At 34.9% G+C, this 22,258-nt stretch overlaps 1 protein-coding gene across 2 annotated transcripts in view; it reads right to left on the reverse strand.

Annotated features, from left to right (window-relative positions):
* WDR7 (WD repeat domain 7) overlaps positions 1–22,258 on the reverse strand; it is a 462,409-nt gene that overhangs the window by 356,539 nt on the left and 83,612 nt on the right. For both annotated transcript variants that reach the window (XM_020994630.2, XM_020994621.2), the window contains exons 13-14: positions 21,942–22,137; positions 7,926–8,140 (exon numbers count right to left, since the gene is read on the reverse strand). In XM_020994630.2, the coding sequence (XP_020850289.1) occupies positions 7,926–8,140; positions 21,942–22,137 (411 nt within the window). The remainder of the gene's footprint in view (positions 1–7,925; positions 8,141–21,941; positions 22,138–22,258) is intronic.

The following is a 22,258-nucleotide window of genomic DNA, read 5'->3' on the forward strand; positions in this document are numbered from 1 at the left end:
CATACCCTTTATTTTTTATTGCCCCCCACAAAAAAAATTCCCCTTTCTTTGGGAAATTAAAATTCTCAATCAAAATAATCTGAAGTGCTTGTGCTGATTTAATTTTGCAAAGAGAAGACAGACAGGATGTTCTTACTAGGTAGGACTTGACTCCTAAATTGCTTTTTTCCACATTAATCATACAGAGTACAAACCTACTGACCTTTTAGAATATAGCCCCTTCATTTTCCCAGTCTCTTTCCTAATGAGGCAATAAAGTGAGATATATAAGGCAATGACAAGAGATCCTGATGATTTTCCAATTTTGTCATTGCTTTTTCTTTCTTAATCTGAGTAACAAAAAAGGATTATCATAACATAACAACTCTCCCCTACTTCATCATCCCCATGCTTACCAAACTCCAGACATTGTGTAACCTTCCTCATATGACTTCAGCATCTGACTTAAAATTCTCCTATCTATCCTAGACACTGCCATCATCCTTAGTGTCTTCAAAATCCTAATTACTTCTCCTTCTAATATACTAGTACTATAAGGCACTGTGCTATGCTGGGATACAAAAATTAAAAGCAGATCCTTTCCCTAAGGAACTCACATTTTAAGGGACATTTCAAAACATACACAAATACATGAATAAAAAATAATTTGAGAGACAAGAGCACTAAAAATTGAAATCAGGAAAAGCTTCTCATCAGAGGTGGTACAGTGGTACCTGAGCTGAGACATGAGAGGAAGTTAATGATAATAAGAGGCAGAGACGTGGAGCCTTAGGCAAAGATAAATAGAGAGAATTTAAGATGACAAATGTGTAAAGCAGCAAGTTAGCTTGGTTACAACATTGAAAGCATGAAAAGAAGTAACGAGAACTAAGCCTGGAAAAGTAGGCTGGAGCCAGACTGTAAAGAGTTTTAAATTCCAAATGCTTCAATTTATTTTTTTTTCTTAGAGTCAATAGGGAGCTAAGGATTTTTGACAGCAGGGTAATGAAAAGCTCAGGTTTGTGCTTGTAGAAGAAAAATATGGCACCTGTGTGATGAATGGAAGAGGAGAAACTGAAAGCAATAAGATCTACTAAGAACCCAGTGCCATGGTCCAGGCAACACTGCTAAGGGCTTAAAATAGGATACTGAAGTTTGTGAGTAAATAGAAAAGGATAAATCCAAGATATATTGTGCAAGAAATATCTATAAAACTTGTCAACTGATTAGATATGTGTAGTGAGAGAAAAGAATGAGTCAAACATGATGAAGGTTGAAGACCTAGATGAATGGAAAGATGATAATACCAACAGAAATAGGAAAACTTGGGGAAAAGGTGGGTTTAAGGGAAAGATGAGCTCCAATTTGGATATGTTGGGTTTAAGATGCCAACGGTATATCCAGGTAGGGATATTAAACAGGGAATTAGCATTGTAGGACTGAAGTTCATTTCTATTTCACTTAACGCACTTAAAAGCACAGCCATGCACAGAATTCTGTGCTAGGCAATAAGGTAGATTTACAGTTTGTGATTTCCAAAATCCTTAACACTGTCACTCCTCTCTGCCATTCTTCTATCTCATCCATTCCACATCATCAGTACCTCTCTGATTTTCCCTCTTTCTCCAGGAAGTAAAACCAACATTAGTAGACCCACTTCAATGTGTTCCAACACTCTGGAAAACTGCCCCTCCTTTTTTTTCCTGATGTAACTCGCCTTGCACATTGCCAGCCCAGGATTACCCCCTTGCTTTCTCAATTACTTTTTCTGGGCAGGCAAGCACAGCTGGAGTCTTGAAACTGAATCAACTGATTCTCTACAAATTTAGAATCTTTAAATTAAAATGGAACCAAAACACTGCTCAGCAATTCTTTATTCATCTGACTACTGTATTCTACAGAACATCTCTTCCAAATCTTTTAAATTCTCAAATTCCTTATCATAATTTGCCCCCCCTTCTCTGTAGGTAGTATAGTTTCTTACTTTACTAAAAAAAAGGTAACCTCCAGATATCTCCCTACTTCATGTAAAAGATCAACAGTATCAGATATGAATTGCTACAGCTCCCAAAATGCCTATGTTGTCATTAATCACCATTCACTTGCACCCTTAATTTCATTCTCTCCTAGCACCTGCAGGACCAAATTACAACAATTAGGTCTTCTCTTTCTCTAGTCTTTGAACCTATCTATTCCCCCTGCTTCCTTCTCCTCTACTTACAAAAAATTCAAATCTGCCCCCCCAAAAAGAGAAAAAAAAACCTCCTTCAACCCAGCTATGTCTTCTGAAGCAGCTTTTCTCCTTCCATTTACCTCCAAGATTTTTTTTAAACAAAAGTTTTATTTATGCTTTTTTCTTGCACCACTGTGACTTTCATTTAAATCTCTCTTCACAACAAATAAGTACATTCAAGCAAAACAAATAAATACACTGGCCATGAATGCAAATGTATGTTTTATTCCACACCTATGGGGCATCATCTCTGTGCTGAGAGGCAGGAGGCCTGGTTCACCAACAGTCCTCTGAAGTCATGGTTTCACACATAGCATTCATAAGAGATCTGAAGTCTTTAAATATTGTTTTTCTTTCCATTAGTGTTGTCATCATGGAAATTGTTCTAGTCCTGCTTATTTCATTCTGTATCAATTCATACAAGTCTTTCCAAGTTTCTCTCAATTCTTCATATTTGTCATTTTTTGTAGCACAAGAATACTCTATTACATTCAAAAAACACAATTTGCTCAGCTATTCTCCCAGTCACTAAGGATCCACTTTCCTTCTAGTTATTAACTGACTTAACCACCCTATGCCTCAGTTTCCTCAGTAATAATAACAGCTAACATATATGTAGCACCTGCTATATGAAAGGCATTGTGCTAAGTACGTTTTGCTAATATTGTCTCATTTGATCTTCACAACAACCCTATGAGCTGCTATTATTATCCTAATTTTACAGTTGAGGAAACCGAGGCAGAGGTTACATGACTTGCCCAAAATCACACAGCTAATAAATATCAAAGGCTAGATTGGAACTCAGGTCTTTCTGACTCCAGGTCCAGTGCTTTAATCACTGTGCCATCAAGCTGCCTTAAGGAATACAAACTGACATTAAAAAAGACTACAAAATGGAGATAATATCACCCATCTCAATGATTGCTGTGAGGATAAAATGAAATGATTTATGTAAATAGCTATGCAGACATAAAACACTACACACAAATGTCAACTATTACTATTATTTCTCCCTCTCCCTTTCCCTGTTCCTCTTCCGTCTTTAATGATCCCATTATATCCTATCCTATCGCATACCCCTGTTAAGGCATACAGAGTGGGAAGAAGGGATTTTCTTGACTTCAAGGTTCCACTGGCATGATTCTCCTTCCCTTAGAGACTAGTAACAACTACACTGTGAGAGGCAACTTTTTCCAAACATCACAGGTTGGAACTTGAAACATATTTTCTCCTAAAAACAAACACTTTTAAGTGACAGCTTCTCAGACCAGTGTAAAAGGTCTACTTAACCCACAATACTGATGAAAGATTTAACAAGTGCAATAGTATTATTCTATACTATTGTGTTCATTTCAAATAGACAAGAGCTTATATAAACTGAGAGCTAAACCCAGAGACCTATAAGCCTAATAAGAACCCTCTCTAAAACACACATATCAAGTAGTTATCCAACCTTTGCTTGAAGACATCCAGTGGTAGTGAATCCAGAGTCTCCCACAGTTATCCATAACCTCTAAATGAGATAGCTCTAAATGTCAGGAAGTTTTTCTTTATCTGAAGTAAAAATCTGCATTTATGTAACTCCAGCAGATTTGCTCCTAGTTCTGCAGTAGGAGTCATGAAGGGAAAAAGCCTAATTCCTCTTTCATGTAATGATCCATCAAATACATGAAATTACTTACAATGTCCCACACAAATCTCTAAACATTCCCATTTCCTTCAAGCAATCTTCACATTATATGATCTTTAGGCCTTACCCAATCCTGATTGCTCCACTTAGGACAATACCTTGCTTTTAAATGTCTTTCCTAAAATATGCTACCCAGAATTGAACACAATAATCCAGATACAGTTTGACTAGGGAAGAGAACAGTGGGAGAATCACTTTCCTAGCTCAAGACATTTATCTAAATAGTCTAATGGATCAATGATCATTCCTACTGAACACAAGCTCCTTGAAAATGGAATTTTTCTTTTCTCTTTGTATTTCCCATGGCCAGCACATAATACATGCCCAGCAACATACTTGTTGAGTAAAAAAAAAAAGTGTTAACACTCTCTCCAGTAATGCAACTAAGACCCTTTGCATGCTAGCTTATACTGGGTGACTTCTGACTATATCTTCCCATAAATAGACTACAGGGCAATCTGCTGTAGACCTTCTGCTAGGGCTAGTGACACTGCACACTCTTAAAAATGACTACAAACATTTCCTTGATCTCCACACTTTCTTGAAGTGAGACACTCGTTCACTGTCCTTCATATGAAAAGCTATCCCTAGAGAACTTCTCTGGCAAACTGATCATTAGATCATACTCCAAAATATTATAGCAAATTCTTCAAAGACTTTAATCAGTTGAAATATTTTCTCCAGGAGGGAAGACAGTAACCATCATATCCCTTAAGATATCATTTTCATGCTTTACCTTAGATAAAACAATTCACCTCCTATGTGCCAAGACCTATGAGGATATGTCTCAGAGTTTTACCTAGTGTGGGAATTAGGTAGCAAACACACAGCCTTTCTTCAGATCTGGACTCGAAGCATTTCTTTATTTGATAGGAAAGAGCCTTCACAAAGCCAGAGGCATTTCCATGTCATAGAAAGTCAGTGAAGTATGACTTCAATGAAATATTTCAGATATTTATGAATGAAGCGAGTTTTTTTGAGCTTGTTTAGGATTCATACCATAAGGAAAATTCTAGATATTAAAACACTGTCTAAAAATGAACTTTGGAGGACACAGTCCTTTTGTATGCTAGAAATTATAGAATGACCTCCTAGCTCTGTTTCTAGCTCTCAGGACTTTGCCACTAAATACCACAGCTGTCCCTTCATCCTAGAACTTTCTCCAGGACAGGACCTGGAACCTATCTCCACCTCTCTAGCCCCCTTTTCCCATTGATGAATTCTTCCAGGTGCTTCCATTTGGGTAGGGATCTATCTTTCCATCTTTCTATCCTTCATTCCCCTCCTGGTTCTGCTTTTGACACAAGGACTTGACCACTATGATCCTCCCACATGTGTATTTCCTACTCTACCCTTTCTAGCTCTGTTTTGTATGACACCTCTCGTTTAAAATGTGGGCCCCTTGAGGGCAGAGTCTCTCTTTTTGCTTATATTTTTGTATCCCTAGTGCTTACCACAGAGACTTCCGCACAATAATCATTTAATAAAAACACTCCTGTCTTGTCATTAGAAAGACCATCTAACAAGAAAAATCTAAGTTTGAAGTATTGTGCTATTCAGTCATTTCAGTCATGCCTTACTCTTCATGACCCCATTTGGGGTTTTCTTAACAAAGATACCAGAGTGGTTTGCTATTTCCTTCTCCAGCTCATTTTACAGATGAGGAACTAAGGCAAACAGGATTATGTGACTTGCCCAGGGTCACACAGCTACTAAGGATGTGAGGCTAGATTTGAACTCACAAAGATGAGGCCTAAGACTCTATCCACTGTGCTGCCTAAGTTTACAGTAAACAAAGGTAATTCCATTTTTTTAATCTATTATCTTCTGGTTAACAAAAAAAAAACCTGTGGCCAGTAGATAATTTTTTTTTGGTGTGTATAAAGTAACTCTATATAGCCAAAGAGATTAACAACATTACTTATATAAAATATTCATGACTAACAGCTGAGAATTCTATTGCAATGAGTAAAACTCAGGTTATTAGTGATATAAAAATGGATATGGATCTCCAATGACAGACATAATTTTATATTATAAAATCCTGCATTTTTAAAAGAAGCCCAGCACATTACTGGACTTTCAGTCATATTTTTCAGATTAGGAATTCTATTCTTATCTTTTGGACATTTTTTCCCCAGGATCATAATACTAATGTCATCCAAAGGATGGCTCATTTCTGCTATTTCTCTCAGAAAGACCCATAATCTGAACATGAGCAAACAGTGAACAAAATCCCTAATGGTCCCGTCAGCATACATTTTTCATAAAGTGATTATCCCTTTGCAGCCTCAGCTTCTTAAGCCTTTTTCCCCTCCTATAATTGTTTTCCTGGTAGGCTTGGCAACAATTACCACTGTTACACAGGACTGAGTATGTTCACAAGCAATATATTTTATAATACGTAAGTGTAGTGTCTCTGATATCTGGTGCTTTTATCACTAATTGCACTATAAAGTGTGCTATTAAAACTGGGACAAACAAGACTGTAAAAATCACATAATGGACCATGATCACTTATAAAAGACTTTTGTAAATGTTACTGTACAATTTATTTTTTAGTTTCTAGTTGTATAATGATTTTTTCCATATTTTTGTTTCCAGAGGATAACCTGAAGAAAGTTATTTATATTTTAAAATATGTTATATGCCTGTCTTTCAAAAAAATACCTCAAAGTTAAATATCAGAGAAAACTTTAAACAATGTCATATGTCCAAATCTATTACTTAATATTAATGGTTTACAAATCATGTTACATATAAACAGGGTTCCAATAGACATCTGTGTGGCTCTTTCAAAGAAAATGTGGTCATGACAGTCAAGTTTAAGCTATGGCTTCTTCCATACTCCCTAGGGATTGGGGATAAAGGAAAGAAAAATGATGCAGAAAAGGTTCAGCCCTCTAACATCTAAAAGCCATGACAAGACATAATTGTCAAATGTTATACTTCAGGGAAATAGAACTGGCAACAAGACATTATTACCAATTACTATCGGAAATCCAAAATTACCTATGTCTCATATGTAGTCAACTCAATTTTTCCTGGGCTAAATTTTCAATTTGTGAATTATAAGCCTTTTATTCATTTCAATGTTCACATTTTTTGCTCCAGAGGATAAGTAGCACATAGGGAAAAAAATGTTATAAATTCAAGTCAGTCATTTTTGCTACTTACTAACAGCACTGCTAAAAGGTTAAGAGAGGTAGAGATTTTAACTATTGACTCAAATGAGGTCTGGGGATTATCTCTAGATTTCAATTATCCATGCTATCCTTGTCCTTCATTCCCAGAGAGACAGCTGCATAGCAACTCTTGTAAGGAAACATTAAAAATGCCATAGAGCATATCTTACAAAGTGAACAGTGACTAAAAGCTATAGAACAAAAGAATAATTATAAAATGAATGAAAGACAATGCAACTTATACTTTTTATCTGGATTATAGGCATCATGTTAAGAAAATATTGAATTGAGTTCCTTGTTATGGAATATAACAAGTAAAATTCAAACATACTTGGGGGAAATTCAAGCATTTTCTTATATTCTTAGGATTAATAGCCTTAATGAAAGCAAATGTCAGATTTAAAACAAATGATTAGTAATTTATGAATTTGCTAAATGACATTCTCTCCTGAGGATAAATCAACTTGGATTCAAGCATTAGCCACAATATGTTAAAATAAGAGATATCACCTATTCTAAAATGCTACTAGTGATATTAAAAAGTCATGTGCATTTGAATATTTAGAATCTACTTTCTAAGTCACTGAAATTTAAGGTTTCACAATGGTGTTTGAAATACTCCTAAAAGAAAATATATGTAGAATACCTAACCTACAATAAAACATAGAAAATGAGCTACCTTCACGATAGTCTTCTTCAAGAAGTCTAAGACAAATGCTAAAAACATACTCTTAAATTTTATATATATAATATATTATATATATATATATATATATATATATATATATATTACTAATTTGAGAACTAAGTAATTGATGTATTCATAGACAAAACTTACTTTGTCAGATGCTTCAGAAGCCAAGAGGTTTGTGGCAAGGGTTTGTAGCTTGTGATGGGCCATATTTTTTAGAGCAGCAAGACTACGTCTTGTCATAGCCTGTTTTAAATTAATAGCTGGATGACTAAGAGAATCGACTGCAGCAGGAACTGTTTCATCACAAGCATTCAAAATCTCAACTGCTGTAATCCCCATCACACAACGATCCAGTGCACCTTAAAAAAGGGAACATTTTAAGTATATTGCATCATATTAAAACCTCAATTAATTTATTTAAAATGATATATAAAAATTTTTTAATCTGCAATGTGTCTATCAGTGATTATCTCAAATATTACTCTGGACTTCATCAATTCCCTACTCCAATGTTCAAAACAATGTCATCATTCTCTAATGGCATTTCACTAAGTTACTACTACCTGCCTGTAAAGCCCTTGTGTGGCTTTCCATTCCACTTCAGCTCTAGACAAGAGAAAAATCTTACTAGGCTGCCACCACATTTCCTCCACAATCACAAGAAAATTTACTTCAATAATTTTATGTGCAGAGGACGGTGTTTGGTGTTAAAGGACCTTCCCTTCTCCCCCAAACACACAAGAGTCTTTGGCCTTAATATATTTTACAAACTAGTTGCTTGATGCTCTCTTAAACCAATCATTCTATTACCAACCTTTAAGCTTTCACTCAAGTTGATATGTATGGCTGGAAAATTCTTCCCCTACTAACCATGTTATTATCTTCCCTACATTTACACAACTCACAAAGTCTCATTTTCTCCACACTACAAGATGAGTAGATAAATGTCTCTCTGGAGCCATTGTCATAGCTAAACTTAACCATTCCCAAGATCCTGGCTAAATCCAGTCTATTTCCAAATGTGCTTATAAAACAACAAGAAAATTTCAAAATATCTGTTTATCTTTTTTTCATGTATATACCCTGTTTTTGGCCATCCATTCAACGTAATTCAATAAATATTCATTCAGCACTTTCAAAGCATTGCATTCAGACAACAGGGATCTAAACACCAAAAAATGACAGTCCTCCAAAAAGAACTTAAGTTCTATTGGGAAAGATACAAAATGTACTCATGGGAAGCAGACTATGATGGACACAAATGAGAGATGCTGACAAATGGCTTTAGGAAAATTTGAGGAAGGAAAAAACATTTTCAGCTAAGAGAGATTCACATGTCCCCATCAGGCTACCAAACAGTACTCTCCCAGCAGGCAGAGAAAGATTTAGCCAAACACTACTCACAGAGAGATCTTCAGGTGTCACTTTAGATGATGACAATGTAGACATTCTTTCAAGACTATTTCAAAGCAAGACTGAGTAGTTTGGGGTAGGAGTGAGGGATGGGGAGGGCAAATTACAGAAGGCACTCTACAAGCTTGACTATTCACATGAAAGCATGCTTTCTAGTAGTTGTTGTTCATCGTTTGTTCTCAAAGAGGACCAATGATATCATGGGGTGATGCCTTGACTTGTGCAGAAATTCGACTTAAGTGAAGCAGACCTCTGCAAAATCGTCAGCCTCACTCTCTCCTCCAGAGTCATCAAAGTCAAGTAGCAAGACAAACATCAAGATGACTGCAATATAACAGACAAGAACACGAGACCAAGACCCGGGTTTGAGTACCAACTGTACCATTTATTGTGTGTGAGAGATCTTAGTCAATCTCCCTGAGGTTCAATACCTTCATTTATAAACAGATAATGCTTGCAAAGCCCTCCAAGAAAGATAACAAAAATATTTTGTGACTATAAAGCACTATGTATAAAATAATAAAAAATAAGAAGAGTTTATATCTATGTAGCACTTTAAGGTTTACAAAGTACTTTATGCATGCTATGTCATTTGGTCCTCACAGCAACTCTGTGAGGCAGACATTACTTTTATCTCCACTTCATAAGGAAAATGAGCCTGAAAAAGGTTAAGTGATCTGTCTGCTGTAACACAGCTAGGAGGTATCTCAGGCAAAATGCGGACCCAGGTCTTCCTGACTCCAACTCCAGAGCTCTAGCTCCTATACAACCTCAATTCCTCTTAAACACAGTAACATAATGTTAGATAAAACCAAAGATCCCAGTTCCTAAGAGAAAGGCTCACTATTAGGTTAACAGAAAACAGAAAAAAGAAAAACAACCACAAAAACAATTTGGCAGAAATTAGATGCAGACCAACATCTCAAATCATATACCAAGGTAAATTACAAATGACACTTTACTTAATATATAAAAGGTGACATTATAAACAAATAAGGAGGAAGAATATCTGTTTTACAGCTATGAATAAGGGAAGATGATCAAACAAGGAAGAAAAAGAATGACAAAATTTTAAAGGTTTTGTATGAACAAAAAATTCTAAATAAGCAATTAAAAAAACTTTTACAGTAAGTCTCTTGGTTAACCCTTTCCAAGACAGATAAGAAATTGATTCAACTTTATAAGAACATGAGACATTCCTCCAAAAGGCAAATTATTAAATCATATTAACAGGCAGTTTTAAAAAAAAAAAAAAATACAAGCTAACAATAGCCACATGAAAAAATGTAACAAATCACTAATAATTAGAGAAAAGTAAACTAGAGTATCTCTGAGATATCATGTCATCTCCATCAAATTGACAACAATGACAAATAATGAAATATGTCAAATTTTGGAGGGGCTACAGAAAACAGGCATACTAAAGCACTGTTAGTAAAACCATTAAATGATTTAGCCATCTGGGAAAGCAATCTAAAACTATGCCCAAAAAGTCACAAAAGTGCATGTTCTTGGGCTTATAGCCCAAACAGAGCAAAGAAACAGGGAACATAGTACAAAAATATTTGTATTTATATCATTTATTTATTTATTTATTTGCATGCACTCTTCTCATGATGGCTATGAACTAGTATCTGTGGGTGTGCCAATGAACTGGAGAATGACTGAACAAATTAGAGTATATGAATTGTAATGGAATACTATTGTGGCAAAAAATTATGATGTAATGGACAGTATCAGAGAAAATTTGGAAGATATGTATATGTTGATGCAGAGTGAAGTGAACAGAACCAGGAAAATAAATGTACCAAAAACTCAACCCAATAATCCACCACTCCTTCTGTAAAAGGCAGCAACAGAGTCTAGAGTCCCAATATTAGATTCCTCATGTCACTTCTTCCACATCATCTACCTATTTATCTTGATGAGTGAAACCCATGTTATGAAACTGAATTAAGGATCAGCATGAGATGCAATATTGGGAAAGAATCCACATTTACAAAAATACAGCATCAACTTTTGTTGTTGCAAAGAACTAGAGCAAGAAGAATATCAGTAAAAGAACAGCTGAACAAATTATGATATCTAAATGTAATGAAATATTATTAAACTATAACAAATAATGAAAGGAAATGATTCAGAGAAACATGGCAAGTCTTGCATGAAATGACATCACTAGGAGTCATTTATTAAGGACCTACTATGGCCAGGCACAGTACCAAGCACTGTCTTTTATACACTAACAGGAACAGTATAAAGGAAAACAACTTTGAAGGACCAAAGATAATTCAAACTACTCACCTTCTAACAAAGAGGTGATAGAGTTTATCAGATAGACTCAAAATGCAGAATGAGACATGTCTTTTTGGAGATAGACAATGAGAAAATTTGGTTCACTTGAATCAGAACTCATTATCTTTCTCTCTAAACCCTCCTTTTATCCTACCGTCCTGTTACAGTCAAGGGTAACACCAACCTCTCAGGCTCCCAGACTTGCAATCTAGGAGTCATCCTGGACTCCTCACTATCTCTTAGACCCACATCCAAGCTGCTGCCAAGGTCTGTCGATCTCACCTTATGCAACATCTCTCAAATATACCCCCTTCTCTCCTCTGACACTGCCAATACTCTTGTACAGGCCCTCATCACCTCATGCCCAGACTATTGTAATAGCCTGTCACTGGATCTGCCTGCCTCAAGTCTCTCCTTACTCCAATCTATCTGCCATTCAGCCACTAAAGTGATATTACTGAAGCACAGGTCCTATCATGTCATCCTTTCACTCAATAAACTCCAGTGGCTTCATACTGCCTCCAGAATAAAATACAAAATCATCTGTTTGGTATACAAAAACCTTCATAACTTTGCTCTATCTCAACCTTTTCAGTCTTACACTTTATTGTCTACCACCTACTCTTCAATGACACTGGTGTCCTGGATGTTCCACAAACAAGACACTTCCAAGGCATTTCCACTGTTTGTCCCCCATACCTGGAACACTCTCTCCTCACTGCTATCTCCTTAGTTCCTTGGGTTCCTTCAAATCCCAACTAAAATCCCATCTTCTTTAGGGAGTCTCTACCATTCCCTCTTAATTTTAGTGTTCTCTCTCTGTGAATTACTTCCTAATTATCCTGTACATAGCTTCTTTGTATATATTTGTTTACTTGTTATCCCCTCCATTAGATTATAAGCCCCTTGAGGACAGGAACTGGGTTTTTTTGTATCCCCAGCACTCAGCACAATGCCAAGCACATATATGCACTTAAATGTTTACTGACTGACTGGACTATGTATATTTGTTGCAAAGGTGCTTTTTTTTTTCCAAATGAAAGAGACTGAGTAGATAAATGTTAGAAAAAAAATAAAGAATACTTAAAAAACAATATAAAATGTAACACTTTAAAAAAAATAGGTCTCCTTTTTTCTCTCTATAATACCTTAAGCAATTCTTCATACATAGTAAAAGGTTAATAAATCCTGGTTGAATAAATATTTTGGAACCATATAGTCCAGTCCCATATTATCTTCTTAGTGTTAAATGATCATAAACCTATCCACCAAACATACCCATACACTAAAATGCTATTATTAGTTGCCTACAGACTGTCCCATGTGTACAGGGGAGGCTATAAAACTATTTGAAAACAGCTGATAAAGAGTATTTGATGGGAACTTTATCCTAAGACAGAGTAATGGTAAATTATCACTGTACTTTTTATTCCTTTAATAATTTTAATTCTAGTCACTAAATACTTAAAAAAAATAAAGTTAACTGTCAGTCTTAGAATAATAACTGACTATATTAGATAAATTTCACAAAATAAGCCTATTTATCAGAATTTTAATTCCATTTTAAAATTGTGATATTCATGGATGTAGGTTTAGTTTTATGAAAGAATAAAACTTCTTGGGAGGCCAACATTAATCTATACCTAAACTACAGCCAGCATCACAGGAACAAAGGCTCCTTTCTCATGACAGACTTCTCACAACAAGGTCTGATTCAAATAATCATAAGGTATTGTTTCATTTGGTCTAGAAATTTATATCAAATATTAATTCCTAACCTAATTATCCAAAACAAACCTTTAAAAAATTCAGGGCAATTATTTCCTAATGTAATCATTACTTTCAGATTTTAAATAACTTAAGCACCTACCAAAATACTAAAATTTCTCAATAAATACTTGTTGAATGAACTATTGAAAGATTCTAATCTTCACATGAAAAAAACTGTCATACTTAGTACACCAAAAAAATTCCAGTTGTCTCAAATATAAATTCTTTTACTGCTTTAGAAAGTATGGTAGCATTATATGGTAAGTATAAATAAAGTATCTGAATATGCATTAGGCAAAAAGCATTATTATTACTACCACAAATAGCATCTCTATAGCACTTTAAGTTCTGCAAAAAGCACTTTATGTGTTATCTCTTGATCTCCTATCCTGCCCCAATCTCCAACTTCGCATCTCCTTTCAAACATCTCAAACTGGATGCCCAGTAGACATCTTAAAATCAGTATGTTCCAAACAGAAATCATTGTCTTTCCCCCTAAATATTCTCACCTACCTCCCCCCCCACCTTCCCTATCACTATAGAGGGCAAAAGTTCATCAGGTTCACAAAGTTCACAACCTAGGAGTCATCTAGATTCCTCCCTTTCTTTCACCCTTCATATGCAAGCTATTGCCAAGGTCTGTCAATTTCACCTTTGCAGCATCTTTCAAATACGCTCCCTTCTCTCCTCCAACACTGTCACCATTCTGGTGCAGGCTCTCATCACCTCACACTACGGACTCCACACTAGTGGACTACTGCAATAGTCTACTGGTGGTGGGTCTACTGCATCAAGTCTCTCCCCATTATGTCCATCCTCCATTCAGCCACAGAAATGATTTTACTAAAATGCAGATCCGATCATATCACCCTCCTATTTAACAAACTCTAGTAGTCCCTATTGCCTCCAGAATCAAATACAAAATGCTCTGCTTAGCATTCAAAGCTTTTCTTAACCTAGACTCCTTCTACCTTTCCAGTCTTCTTACACCTTACATGTATGTGTCACTTTAACCCAGTGACACAACGAGCTTCCTGTCTTTTCCCACAAACAAGGCACTTTCTCAGGTCTGGGCACTGTCTTTGGCTGTCCCCCTTGCCTGGATCACTCTTCCTGTTCTGCTCCAACTACTGACCTCCCTGGCTTCTTTTAATGCTTGGCTAAAATCCCACTTTCTACAAAGGAGCCTTTCCAAACCCCTCTTAATCCCAGTGCTTTCCCCTGGTTAATTACTTCCTATTTATGCTGTATATAGCTTGTCTTCTTTATATTTATTTACCTCTCTCTCTCTCTCTCTCTCTCTCTCTCTCTCTCTCTCTCTCTCTCTCTCTCTCTCATTAGATAATAAGCTCCTTGAGGGCAGCGACTGTCTTTTGTCTTTTTTTGTTATCCCAAGCACTTAGAACAAGGCCTGGCACATAGTAGGCACTTAATAAGTGTGGATCAATCAATAGACAATAAGCCTATATGGTAGGTGCTATTATTATCCCTATTTTACAAATAAAGAAATTGAGGCTGAAAAAGTTTAAGTGACTTGCCTAGTGTCCAGGTAGAACCTGTCTAAATTGCGTACTCAAGACTACTGACTCCAAGCCCAGCCTTCCAAGCACTGCACCACCTTGCTGCCTCCTTAACAGTATCACAGAATAAAGAATATGAAATCCTACAGGGCAAAAAGGAACTAAATTGTGCTTGACATCCTGACAATTCCCTTCCTAATATGTTTAAAGAAGGAAGGAAAAAAAAGATTATGTATATCAAAGGCAGTAAAACCCATGATCACAGTTTTTTATGATCATAGGCTCAGAATGTTAGAGCTGAAATGGTTTAGGGATGGTTTACTCCAATTCCATTATGCAGATCAGGAAATAATCAAAGACAAAACCATACCAAGCATAACAATTCGGAAAGAAAAAAGTAGAAAAAAACAGAGCACCTTTCTCGGCTGAGCAATTATCCTTTATTACTAGATTACTAAATTCTGGGAATATGAATACAAGAAGAAAGAAAGACAGTTTCTGCCTTTACATTCAAATAGGAGAACACTCGGGGAGCTAAAGGGTAGGACTGGCAGAGTAAAATAAAGCATTAAGATAAAATAAAATGATAGTTGATGCCCAATCACCCACAAGTACTACATAACTGGAATAGTTCCTCTTCTAACTATAGTGATAACTTGGAGCATAAAGCCATCCCTCACTCAAAAAGCCCATGTGGGCAGACAGGAAGTTCTGGCAGATCACATACCAAGCTGGAAAGAATCAAGTACGAGCCCACTATGAACTGTCACCCCAGGACCAAACTCACTAAGTTAGGAGAAAACTTACAGAGACCTGGCCACAAGATAATGAATTTTTTGACCACAGTAATTCATGAAATCACTTACAGAGAGGCATGGAGAGACTGTGGTCTGTGTTGGTAACAGGAGTATCTGCATCTTTATGATGACACATTCTTTGAAATACCGAAATAATAATGGGAATGTTTCTCACTTAAAAAGCATTTTGTTAGATTTATTTTTATTAGCAGCATTTGGATCACTTGTCTAACTGACCATCTATCTATACCTTCAGGGGAAGGTACTACTCTTAGATACAAAGAAGTTGCACATGTCTCAAAGGGCAAAAAAAACCTCTTCAGAATTACACAGGTTTACCAATGTATCAAACAACTCAACCCAATAACCCACCACCCCTTCTGACAAAAGGGAGTAACAGAGTCCAGAGTCCAAATATTAGACTCCTCATGTCACTTTCCCCACATTATCTACCAATTTATCTTGATCAGTGCAACCCATGCTATGAACTTAAGGACTTAAGGGTTAGCATGGGATGCAATACTGGGAAAGAATCCATATTTTTAAAAATACACCATCAACTTTTGTTTTTGCAAAGAACTAAAGCAAGAGGAATATCAATTAAAGAACACCTGAACAAACTGTAGTATATGAACGTAATGAAATATTATTGAACTACCAAATAATGAAAGGAAATGATTCAGAGAAACATGGAAAGTCTCGTATGAAATGATGTAGAATGAAATGAACACCAACAGGAGAACAATTTATGCTGTGACTAGAATACTACAATACATATAGTGTTAGAAGCAAGATTCATGGCACAGGGAGCCACTAATAAAAGGATAAGTAAAGAAAATGATGGAAGCTGGTTCTAGACTTTTTGCTGTGACTTCAGAAATGGTACAATAAGACAGCCAACCCCAAGATATTGAGAGTCCACATCATTTTCCTGAATATACTATAACAAAACTGTGTTACAGACCCTTTCCTAGGCCCTAATGCATTTGTTTTATATAAGTTAAGCGGAAAGAAACATGGTTAGATATGATTCTGTGTTTTGTACTACACATAGGTTATTAGTATTCAATGTTTTTTCTTAAATTTTGAATAATACAAATTGCCACTAAAATTAATCAAAAGGAGAGAATTAACTTGGGAAACACAATAAAGGAACAATAAAACTATTGCTCTTTCAAATATAAAAATCTCTTCTAATTTCTGAGAAAAAAAATTAAAAGAAAAGGGAAGATTTCATTTAAAATCTTTGTCATTTAAATAAAGTAACCATTGATTCTATCTACAATTCAGTGACAAACCACACAAGAGTTATATTACAACATCTGACATTTAAATGACCTTTTGGTTTTCAAGCAGACCTTTCTGCACTCCATTTCACCTGTCCCACAATCTAAACTATGGTGATTTTAGATTCAAGATGCTGAATCAGGTATATCCCTAAAAACACATAATAAATCTAATAAACATGTGTACCTGCTACAAATAGCCAATGTATCTTTTTAAGTTCTTAATCCTCAAAATATAGTATCAGAGACATTAAAAATAAATATTTGGAATATTTCTTATAATATCCATTTGTATTTTATTTTAAAATCTTATTGTATATGTTGAAGGGAAAGGGATCAATTCAGATAATCAGCATGAAAAAATATAGATAATTAAATATAATCAATAAAAGTCTAATAGCCAAAGTATGGAAGGAATTTAAAAAAAAACCATGAAATCAAGAATTATTCCCCAATATAAAAATGGACAAAGATAAAAGTCATCACAAAGAAAAATTGCAAACTATAAATAACCATATGAAAATTGTTCTAAGTCATTAATTTTTTAAAATACATACTAAAACTACTCTACTTTTACACTTCAAATCCAAAAAAGTCAACAGAAAGATCCTGTATATACAAAAATGTCCATAATAGTACCTTTTAATAACAGTTAACTGGAAACAATGTGGTGATGACCAGCTAGAAAGTTGGAGACACACCATGGAGAATCTCAGAATGAATCAGGCTAAAGAATTTAGAATTTAGCATATAAGCAACATGGAAGATTGAATATTTTAAAACAGGAGAGTGACAAGATTAAATCAGTATTTGGGGGAAATAACTCAGCAGAGTACAAGATAGGATATAAAATAGGCTGGAGGCAACAAGATCACTTAGGATACTACTTTGATAGTTTATGTGGAACATGGATATATGGACCTTAACTAGAATGCTAGCAAGAGAAATGGAAAGGATGGATATGAGAAAAAAAATATGAAGGAAGAATCAACAGGAACTAGTGACTGTCTCAATATGAGGGATAAGAGAAGAGGGACAGAAAACAGCTAAGACAACTGTTATCTTCCACGTGCATAAAACCAAGAAATCATTCACCACAGCTTTAACCTTGACTGAACATTGTCCTGGACCTAGGCCACAGCTCTTTCTCAGCACCTTTCCCAAAACATTTCACACGCTTCTACAATTTCTGTTAACTGTTATCCTTATATTTAAATTTAAGGGTAAATGACAAAGAATATAGAAAAAATAATTCAATGTCTTTTGAAAAAAAATGCAATTAAATCCAATCCCTTTCTCAATAAACACCATCAGAAAAAAAAAGGATAAACTATGTGATAATAAACACTTGGTATTTCAAATGTGCCATTAACAATAAAAGAACTAAACTGCAGCACCACCTCCTGTTGCATGCAGGTAATTTCAGTTTTGAGGGGAAAAGCAACAATCAAATGATGCAAGGGAAAGTTACATAAACATAATTCATACATGAAAGTGGTCCTCAGAGTCTCGTGCATATGGTTTATGTTCATTTCAAATGTTTCAAGTTACTGAATCTTTCCTGTGAGTATAATTTTCAAACACATACACCTCATTTATTCACTTGTACTTTCCCTCCATTATATTTTTTTAATGGTCTTATTTTGAGCTAAAACCCCAACTTCAAGTAAAAATAACTTAAGGGTAGATTTTCTGACAAAAAAACAGAAGTCTTTCAGATTTGAAATAAAAATGAATACCATTACGTCCTAACTCAGTTTTGGAAGGTCTATTTTTTTTTAGTGGCAGGACTAAAATAAGAGGCTCTCTTTCACCACTTTCTATTCATTTTTAGCAGCTTTTCAAGGAAATCTGAATTAGTAGTAAGACAAAGTGTGTTGTTATGGCCATAAATATACAAAAGTCATTTATGTTAACATTACAGGAACTATGGGTATAAAAATCAGCCAGTGAGAATATAGCTAACAGTGACAATTTTCATTAAACTTTCTATAAAGGTGACCTGGACATGGCATTTAATAAATTAAATACAATAATTCTGTGTAATATAATCTGCACATACATGCATATATACATACATATATACCTACAGGTAGAAATACATACACACAAAAGCTACTAAAGCTAAAACTGCACTGAAACTTTTCAAACATCACATGTATATCACCTGATAGAAACCTGGATTATGATGCTTTCATTCCAATGAGTGACAGAATATTTATTTTAAATATTTAAATTTAACAAAAAAGGAAATTACACAACTTAAACTTCAAAGGAAAATCTATTAACACTTAAGAAATTCAGGCAAGCAAATTTAAAATGGAAAAATACCTACAATTCCCTGAGCTAGATTCTACAACTTCAGAGTCCTCCAAAAAACAGGGACTATGCCAGCCTGAAATGGGTAATTAGGCAGGAAAAGCAAATAGATGAAAAGATCAAGATTCTCAAAACACCAAGTATTTTGAGAGTGAACAGAAAAAGCACAGCTCCAAAAACCCCCAAATTCATTTATTAAGGGATGGTTTAGTGAAAAGGTAAATTGAACAAATATCTAAATAGCCTTACCTAATGTATATTAAGGTTGTTCTCTATTATAAGAGATTAAGCCTTGACCTTAGCTCACATAAGTCAGGATCACAATGCTGACCCCAGACAGCTTAGAAGCAGACACACAGGCTATCTGCTGCCCAGGCCAACGGCAGGAAGGCATGAAGCTCATCTGGCCAAGTGTGGTCCGTTATCAGATGACTAGGACAATTTTTTTTGTATTTGAAAATGTGATGAAATAACTATGTATGCCTCTGTATCTTGCTTTTTAATGTCATTAGAGGTGACAAAAGATAACATGAGAATAGGAATAAAAAGTTTTTGTCTTCTATACTACCAACCATAGGTGCACTGCATATTAGTAACCTTTGATTTCTTCCACAAAAATTAAGGCACTGGGGGGAAGTGAAACATCCTACATAACTAGAAAATAAAGTGCTTTTTTTCCCCAAATGTTTTAAGCTAAAAATATCAATGTATTTCAAATAGGTATATATTACACAAGAATAAACAATTAATAGGACGTTTGGGGCTGAAAGAACATCACTGCTGAGGATGGCTATCCCAAAGCAATAATAACAAAGGTCCAATACCTATTCTGAGTTTATGGAGACTTCAGACATCAAGCCTTGACTCAGCCTGATTTATCTTGCTTCATTTTTTATTTATTTAATAAATAAATACATTTAATAAATAAATAATGTCACAACCTTCAAGATATCCCCTACTTACTCCCTTGGGTCTCTTACATTTCTATCTGGAAATACTGAACATCAGGGGGGAAAAACAAGGTAACATACATCTGTTACTAATGCTGAAATACAAAACATAATTTTGTTTTTCCATTTTTACCTTGATTTTGAAATTCCCTAGCATACTTGAATACTGACTTGAATCTATAGTGACAGTCAAAATGCAGCTGAAAATTACAATATTATATGCATATAATATTATGTAGCACAATGTTATATAGCACATAATCTAAATTATAGTCCATTGTACAATCACTGTATAATGATTATAACAATAGCATCATCTAGATTCCATGAAGTTTTGGATTAGATGTTTCTTCTACAAATATTCTAGAAAATCAGCTTTCACTGACATTCAAATTTAAGCTCTTATTTACACAATTTCACATAGCTTAATAGGTTAAAAATATTTAATAAATGTGGGGAAATACCATTTCTTCCATTTTTTCTTTAACTTAAATTGAGCAAATTCTATACAGCCATAACTCCATTTTCTTTGAAAATACATCAGCTATGAATTCAATATGCTCATTCTTCTATCTAAAAGTTTCTTATATCTCTCATTACTATCATCAGAGCTCCCTTTGATAACAATACACGAATAAGACTCCTTCATAATTAACTCCGCAGTTTTCAGCACGAACGTCATTTCTAATTATGAATACACAAATCGCAAATAACCTCAATTTATTAAACATTTACTAACTACCTATTATGTGCAAAAGCACTAGAGAAAATAGTTCACAGTCTAGCAGGGGTTATAAAACATGTGGACAAAACCAAATCAGAATATAATTGTACATAAAAGAAATATAATGGAATATGAAATTGATGGGTTAGGTGAGAGTTCTAGAGAGGTGATGAGAATGCAGGTATAGAAAACAGTAAGGTGAATAAGCTTGCAGAGACAGGATCATATGGGCTTTCAAAGATTCAGCACATTGAACCAATCCAAGAATATATATTGCTTAATTCAAAATAAGCATAGTGTTTTTCATAATAACATGAAACACCCTCATAAAGTTTTTGAATCAAGGCACTGAATCTTTAAAAGTTTACTATCTTGTTATTTTTAAATATGTTTTCAGTAACCTGAAAACTATATCTTCCACATAATATTTCTCAACTGGTCTCAACAACAAAAAAAATCACTTCCTTCTGAGCCTGAGACTCCAATAGTTCCTAATCTTGATACACATAACATCTTAAACATACTTTATATATGTCTTTGTCAAATAATTACAAGTCTACTAGTCTATTGCCTATGTCCTCATCAGTTTCTTTCATCAGTATGGAAACTCTTAAAAGGCAAAGACTATCCATAGTATTCTTTAAAGCACAGTAAAATAGAAGTATGTATACTTAATAAATACTTAAGTATTTATTAGCATTATAATATCCTAAATCCTCAGGCTAGAAAGGGCCTTCAACTCATTTCATCAAACTCCCTTCTTCAGAAATGAGGAAACTGAGACCCAGAGAAGAGAAACAACTAATCCAAGGTCACCCAGATAGTGCTCAGGAGAGCAGGGAATAAAACCCAGGGTCCGAGACTTTTAGTCAAGTGCTCTCACCACTCTACTATTCAGTCTCTCCTCTTCGTTGATGACAAAAACATTTAGAAGTACCAATAACTGGAATAAAAGAAAGCAATTCTACATCTCTAAAGCTGACTTTTCTAATATTAAAAGCATACTCAAACTATGAACTCAGTATGTTTCTTGAAATATCAAGTACACTTAAATAATTTTCTATTCCATTTTTTTCTACTTAATCTTACCAGTATCCATTTGCCAGACATATACAGAGCCATCTGAACAGCCAACCACTAAGTAATCATCTGAAGGCCTCCACTTTATTACTTGGATGGGAAAAAGATGACGAGATGCCAACATGATACATTTTTTCTCTCTCAAACTCAGAAGTCCTACAGAATGGTCACTGGCTACAGAGCAGATGCAGTGTTGCACTCTTGTCTGAAAAGGAAAATAAATCTTGATTATGTTTTAAAATAATAAAGAATTAGAATTGTAATTTATTACTTGAAAGAATTAACTGTATAGTCACCATTGCCAAGTCATAACATTAATGGTAATG

This window comes from Phascolarctos cinereus, unplaced genomic scaffold (genome assembly GCF_003287225.1).
Source record: "Phascolarctos cinereus isolate Bilbo 61053 unplaced genomic scaffold, phaCin_HiC Scaffold_4;HRSCAF=312, whole genome shotgun sequence".
Lineage (NCBI taxonomy): Eukaryota > Metazoa > Chordata > Mammalia > Diprotodontia > Phascolarctidae > Phascolarctos > Phascolarctos cinereus.